This window comes from Ruditapes philippinarum, unplaced genomic scaffold (assembly GCF_026571515.1).
Source record: "Ruditapes philippinarum isolate M1 unplaced genomic scaffold, ASM2657151v2 ctg3962_1_1_1_1, whole genome shotgun sequence".
Lineage (NCBI taxonomy): Eukaryota > Metazoa > Mollusca > Bivalvia > Venerida > Veneridae > Ruditapes > Ruditapes philippinarum.
This window is the reverse complement of record NW_026852906.1, coordinates 94,935-101,459: the sequence shown is the minus strand read 5'-3', so window position 1 is coordinate 101,459 and position 6,525 is coordinate 94,935. Positions and strand designations below refer to the sequence as shown.

General features: G+C 35.7%; 1 protein-coding gene across 1 annotated transcript; it reads right to left on the bottom strand.

Annotated features, from left to right (window-relative positions):
- Positions 1-1,631: 1,631 nt before the first annotated feature.
- Positions 1,632-5,982, bottom strand: LOC132728119 (neuroligin-4, Y-linked-like). Its single transcript, XM_060713733.1, has 3 exons — positions 4,342-5,982; positions 2,567-2,720; positions 1,632-2,144 (listed from the first exon to the last, which is right to left on the bottom strand). Exons 1-3 carry the CDS (start codon positions 5,723-5,725, stop codon positions 1,766-1,768), a joined length of 1,917 nt encoding a protein of 638 aa, XP_060569716.1. The 5' UTR covers positions 5,726-5,982; the 3' UTR covers positions 1,632-1,765.
- Between the last annotated feature and the right edge of the window lie 543 nt (positions 5,983-6,525).

Genomic DNA, 6,525 nt, shown 5'->3' with positions numbered 1-6,525 from the left:
TTACCTTGTCCACATCAAAGTGTACATCATCAATGTTAACGTAGAATATAAAAGAGGTTTTCATCTTCGTCAAACGAATCATCATTGTTATCGTTGTAAGTAGCAATGTCATTTCTTGCTTCTGTAATATATACATCATCTTCGTTTTCAACAGCTTTTGCTTTGACAATGTCTACAAGGTCATCATCTCATTCAATATCTAGGTTATCACCTAGTGTGTTACAGTCTGACATTTGCATCAATACCTTTTACTAATGAATCACCTGAATCAATGTACTATTGAATCATCTGACTCTATATCTAGAATATCATAAAAGCTATCCCGATCTGTTATTGATTGATCTTGTTCCAACTCTACAATAGTCGTTAGGGTTTCGCTTTCTGTCGTTGTATAAGATGATAAAATATGTACAACTTTCTCAAGTGAAACACTATCTGAAACTTTGTTATCTGCATCTTCATCATATCAATCCTAGACATGGTCTAGTGCACTTTCGCCTTCTTTTTTGTGCGTTATAGAATCACCTGGAGTGATGTCCGAATTCATTCATTCAAATGTTGCAGCTCTGGGCTGAAAAGTTTCGAAGCATACTCGGTCTTCATCTTCTTGACTTAGAGTTGAAATTGTGCCAATTTCTTTAGTTTGGTCGTGACGTTAAGTGCCAGGAGGAAAGATTACTTAATCGTTATCAATCATGACATATTTCTCAAAAAGGATCAAACAGATATAATAACAACAACAACAACAACAACAACAATAATAATAATAATAATAATAATATCTTTTTTAAAAAAAAAAGTAAAAGATAAAAGGGGGCCCAGAATAGATCCCTGAAGAACTCCAGAAGTTACAAGCCTGCTTTTAGACATGATACAACCTGCGTTGTATTTGACAGATAAGATTTGAAAAGATGGACACTTTTATCTCAAAAATGATAAAGTTTTAACTTATGCAATAAAATGTCATTGTCGAAAAGATCAAAAGCTTTTCTTAGATCTGAAAAATACAGTTCCAACATATTTACCAGCATCTTTATCTTTGAATATGCCACCTCGTATTGTATGCAAGTCCTAAGATCGTTTCTTGTAATTGCTTGTTTATGAGTGGGGCCTGCGGATAACTCTTTTCCCTCTTTCTGATGTGTCAGGTGTACTTTCTGCAAATACTTGAGAGCCTCGTTCTGCTTTAGCTTTGCAAGACTCAAACACGATCCTCTTGAGACCGGTTGACATTTCTTTTGGATTTGAAACATTAACTTTGTCATCAACAGTAATCGCTAACATTTCTTTTTCGTATACGTTCTCAATGGCATCGAATACTTTCTTTATGTTCCAATTGTGTTGTGCTATGAAAAAGGACTGTGAAGTTGTAACATATGTGTAGATTATGCATGTCTTTATGGAACGTCTCTCTCTTTCTTTATTTTCTGTGTCACCTGTACCTTTCTTGTCCCCTTTAAAGAAGCTTTTCCTGAACTTTCTTGTGACGAATTCTACTCAGGAAAATTAATAATTACTGGTTAGTTATCAAGGAAAGCTGGTTACGTGGATCAACCACCGGGATATGACCAAACGTGTGTTAAATGTTAAAATCTGCGTATAATCCAAGAAACAAAACAATTTTATAAATTTATTTATTTATCTATTTATGTATTTACTTATCAAAACAGGGATGACAAAGAATCAAATTCATTCTCAACAGTATGTTTTCACGTCTATTCTTTCGATAATTTAACGGAAATACTGACCATAGAAATTCACAATTCTATTTTTTGGGGCTAAGGGATACATGTAACTTGCCGGGTCTAATTTTAGTAACAGGTGCGTGTGATAATCCGGGTCTAATTTTAGTAACGGGTGCGTGTGATATTCCGGGTATAATTTTGGTGAACGATGGGTGTGAATCGGCGGGTTTAACTTTGGACACAGATACGTGAGCTTTGCCCGGTTTAGTTTTGTCAGTTTGTAACAGTTTAATAAGGTTGGGGACTAGCTCAGACCAGAACGCCATTCGTCTTGGATGAAACTCTTCAATATTCGTCACTTGTGGTTCAATAAGAATATTTGTAATTGGATAAAAGTTTTGTGACGCCATGCTGAACTCCGGCCAGAAATCGGTAGCGTTGTTTGGTGTATTTGGATTTCTGAAAAAGAGGAGATCAAAGCACTGAAGGCACTGATTAGGTTTGGTTTTCCACAAAGAGGTTGATATCATTCCTAACGGCTACAAATCAAGATAGATTTGAACGATTAAAGATAAAAGGTTACAAATCAACATAAACATTAATAAAAATCCAAATGTTCGCTCACCTGCCTATGATAATATAATATGATTTTAAACAAATGATGCTACTTTAGAAATTCCAATGTTTTAGGCTGTTTCATAAGTAAGGCAAAGAAGCAAAATTTAGAACTAAAGTAGATATTTTTCCTCACTGCTCTCAACACAATTTCGATCGATAATTTCAATTTTTTTTCTGCAATAAAATCATGCATTTTGTGTATCCAAACTGAAATGGACAAATTCGTTTCAGAAATACAGCGTGAAAAGTATTAAAATACTAACCCAGATCTTGCAAAGTTTGTCCAAAACGTCATAATGTCCCTGGACAGCTGCTGTTCTTCCACAGTATAATTGCTGAGCTCGCCGCCGAATATGGAAGCGTTTGCCAACAACGGGAAACCAAAAACATACGGTATTTCGTCAGCATGATACGATCCTGAAATATTGAAAAACAAAAGGTACGGTCTAAAACACTTTCAACGAAATCGGTTTTAACGAAGTAGCGTTTATAATGTACATTCTACTGAGGACTTCTATTTTCCATTTGTTTTATATACCGTTTATTGCAAACAGAACGTGAGGGAACGTACAGTTTTGAACGTAATAAGTTCATTTTTAAAAATGAATAATTATCAATAATTATCAATTACAAACACTTATGAATCGTTGAATACACCCTTCCAACACCCGTCTGGATCCGCACATGTTTCATGTTGAATTAGTTCTATGCCGATGAAATATTTTATTATTTATTTTATCTTATATATAAAAATGTTATGAGTAGGTGTGATGTTTTACAGTTGACATATTTCGTTTTTCTTTCTTTACGGAAAAGTTTAAATTTACATCTGTATGTTTAATGTGTAAACTGAGATTAACATTTTCATAAATCTTAGTGTCAACTTTTTTCATATTTTTGACATATCATGACGAAATGTCGACACATCATGTGGATAGTAACCAAGCTACCATAAATTAAACACACTAATTCGCTTACATCATCAAAAATTGTGTAAATGTAAAAAAGAAGAAATTAACAGTTTATGTAAAGTTGTACTAATTACATTAAAAGGAGAACAACAATGCTGGTCACGACTATGACAACCCTATGTCCCAACTGCCAGATAATCCCAATATATCCAAGTGTACTGCCAAGACTAATGCCAGTGTTTTGTCAGACTAATTAACAATAGTGTATTACAAGACTTAATTAATACCAGTGTATTTCAATACTTATTAACAGCAGTGTATTGTCAGACCAATTAACACCAGTGTATTGCCAGACTTATTAATGCAAGTGAAATGCGTGAGTTTTTAACTTCAGTGTATTGCCAGATTAGTTAATGTCAGTGTTTTCCAGACTAATTAACACCAGTGTATTGCCAGTCTGATTAATGCCAGTGTATTTCAAGATTAATTAATGCCAGTGCATTGTCAGACTAATTAATGCCATTGTATTGCCAAACTTATAAATGCCAGTGTATTGCCAGACTAATTAACACCAGTGCATTGCCATACTATGAACACCAATGCATTTTCAGACTAATTATGGCCAGTGTATTGCAAGACTTAAAAAATGCCATTGTATTGACAAACTTATAATTGCCAGTGTAGTGTCATACTATGAACACCAATTTATTGTCAGACTTATTAATGCCATTGTATTGCCAGACTAATTAATGCCAGTGTATTGCAAGACTGATTTCAGTGTGCCATCGAACTCATACTAGGGAAGCTAGTCTTGTCCCAGAGTAGCGCCAGACTAATCCAAATGTAACATTACACTTAAACCAGTCTAGCGCCAGACTATTGAGGGACCATATTAATCCCAGACTAGGTTAGCTATTGGTTGCATAAATTTAGCATTTTTCAACTGTAACTCAAACAAACTCAATTAAAATTGATAGCAGGAACGATGTAAGCTATATGATTGTTAATTGCTAATTAAACAAAAGAAAAGATATCGTAAACAAAGATTAAGAATTGAAATAAAACTTAATCAGCATGTATAACTTTGCGTGTCTTTAAATTCGAATACTTAAAAATGATTGGTTTACCTTCAAACCATGGCGGTATCTCTAAAGCATGTTTGTCCGACTGTACGGAGAATTCGTAGAAATATGTAGATCCACCTTTAAGTCCAGCATGCGTCTTGGCGACCTGGATTGCTGGCACGTGAAACATTGGGTCATTCGTCATGGCAATAAGTGTATTTCGTATCGTTAATACATTCGTAGGATCAGCCCAGTCCGTATAGAAGAATGTTAGAAGCTCTTCTAGAGCTTTCCTTGTCTTTGGGGTATATTCTGTGCTCAATTTTGTCTTGATGAATTCTGGGACTATAACGTTATCAAACTGTAACCTCGTGACGTTAAAATCTAGGGTTGCCTGGCCTAGCAGATGAGACCAAGTGTTATAGTACAGCACACCGTCCCCGTCATTAAAACCGAGTAGAATGTCGACAGACGCGAAAACCTGGCGGGCAAGATGTGTTTCTACCGTCTGCTCTAGAAGAATTTCTTCCGGTTTTGCTATCAAAAAATCACCGTCTACAACCGGTCCTAGATTAGCCCGGTTGTTCATAAGTATCATCGGGTCCTTGCTCTGTAAACAAAGAAGAGTATTGTTTGTATTGGGTTGACATCCTGTTTCTTTTAGATATTCTTCCAAAGCGTCTATGTCTTCAAACGACCAAGGTGCTAGAGGACTTCCACTTTCAGCTATGACCCGTTTAAACAGACCTTTATTACCTATGTACATTGCTTGCAGAAGAGCAGCTGCACCGCCAGACGATTGGCCAAATAATGTGACGTCATCAGGATTACCGTGAAAACTACCGATAGTGGTATTGATCCACTTCAGCGCAAGATGAATATCCCAAAGTCCTTGATTCCCAACAACCGTTCCTGAACTATCTCGCAAAAAGCCAAACATGCCAACTCTGTAATTAACTGTTACCACCACAACGTCTCCAAACAGTGCCAGACCCTCCGGGTTGTACATTGAGGCAGCACCCTGTCTAAAACCCCCTCCATAAATCCAAACCATAACCGGAAGTGGAAAGTTAACACCTAGTCTGTACGGTGCATAAATGTTTAATGTGAGACAGTCTTCAGTGAATCCCGGCACCCTGTACCTATGCTTCAGGACATCCATTTCGTACCGTGTCTGTTGGTAGCAAGCAAGGGGCGTTTTCCTTGCATTGAACGGTGTGGTGAACGGTGCTTTTGGTATCGGTTTCTGGAACCTATTCTCACCAGCCGTTGTTTCAGCGTAAGGAATTCCAGTATATGTGGCAAGTAATTTTTGCTCGCCATCTACATACTTGTACTCCAATGTCCCACTAATTCTCCCTTTGGTTGTATGGACAGTTATAGGCACGTCCGCCGCTACGAAAGAAATCCATAGTAAAATATTTAGAAAAATGAAAAGGTCCATCATTCCTGTCTTAAGAACTAATAACTTATTTCACAACTGTTTAAATATTTTACTTTTTTAAAAGTCAGAATATTCCGGTTTTCGATGCATTTAAAAGAATGACAATCTTGAGAATTGCGGATTTTTTTCAACAAAAGATGTCTTATTTAGAGGTTCATTATAATGCAAAATCATGATTATAAGAGCCATTTATAATGCAAATTTTAGTATGTCCTTAAATTTAATTATGCGTATGAATCAAGCTGAAGAAAAGATACGTGTAAAGCTGTCGCCTTGGTGGACACCTGAAATTACGCAAAACTGTCATATTTGAAATATGTGTGCCTGTAACTTGGCAAAAAGTATATAATGAAACATTGAGTTTAAATTCATCCACAAATAAAATCATGACATATTCCGATGAATATAACCACAAAATTGAATAAATATAATTATTTCGTGGACTTTTATGTAATATTTGGTGTTCATTGAATTATTATGAAATAATTATGACGATATGAGCATAATACCAGTTTAAAACCATATCGGATGCATTTATTAGGGTTTTTTTTTAAACTCCTGCGGTCATTTTACGATATAAAAATCTGTGTCAGTCATGCGCTTTGTATTAAATAATACGCGTATTACAGTTAATGGCAATTCGTGTGCGCTTGGTCGCTTTTCTGCATTCTCACACGTGGAAACTACTTTTTGATAAGACACGTGAATAAAATACACGTAATACATGTACACGTGTATTAATTTTAAGATGAATTGTACCTACCTTATTGTTTCCTTTTACTGAATGCGTTTAAATCGTCAAT

What these genes read in the sequence shown, in the direction of transcription:
- LOC132728119 (XM_060713733.1), bottom strand. Translation starts at nt 5,725, where the DNA reads ATGATGGACCTTTTCATTTTTCTAAATATTTTACTATGGATTTCTTTC. An exon ending in GATACCGCCATGGTTTGAAG is followed by an intron (nt 2,721 to 4,341) that starts GTAAACCAATCA and finishes TCAATATTTCAG; the next exon opens with GATCGTATCATGCTGACGAA. An exon ending in ACAAACTTTGCAAGATCTGG is followed by an intron (nt 2,145 to 2,566) that starts GTTAGTATTTTA and finishes CCTCTTTTTCAG; the next exon opens with AAATCCAAATACACCAAACA.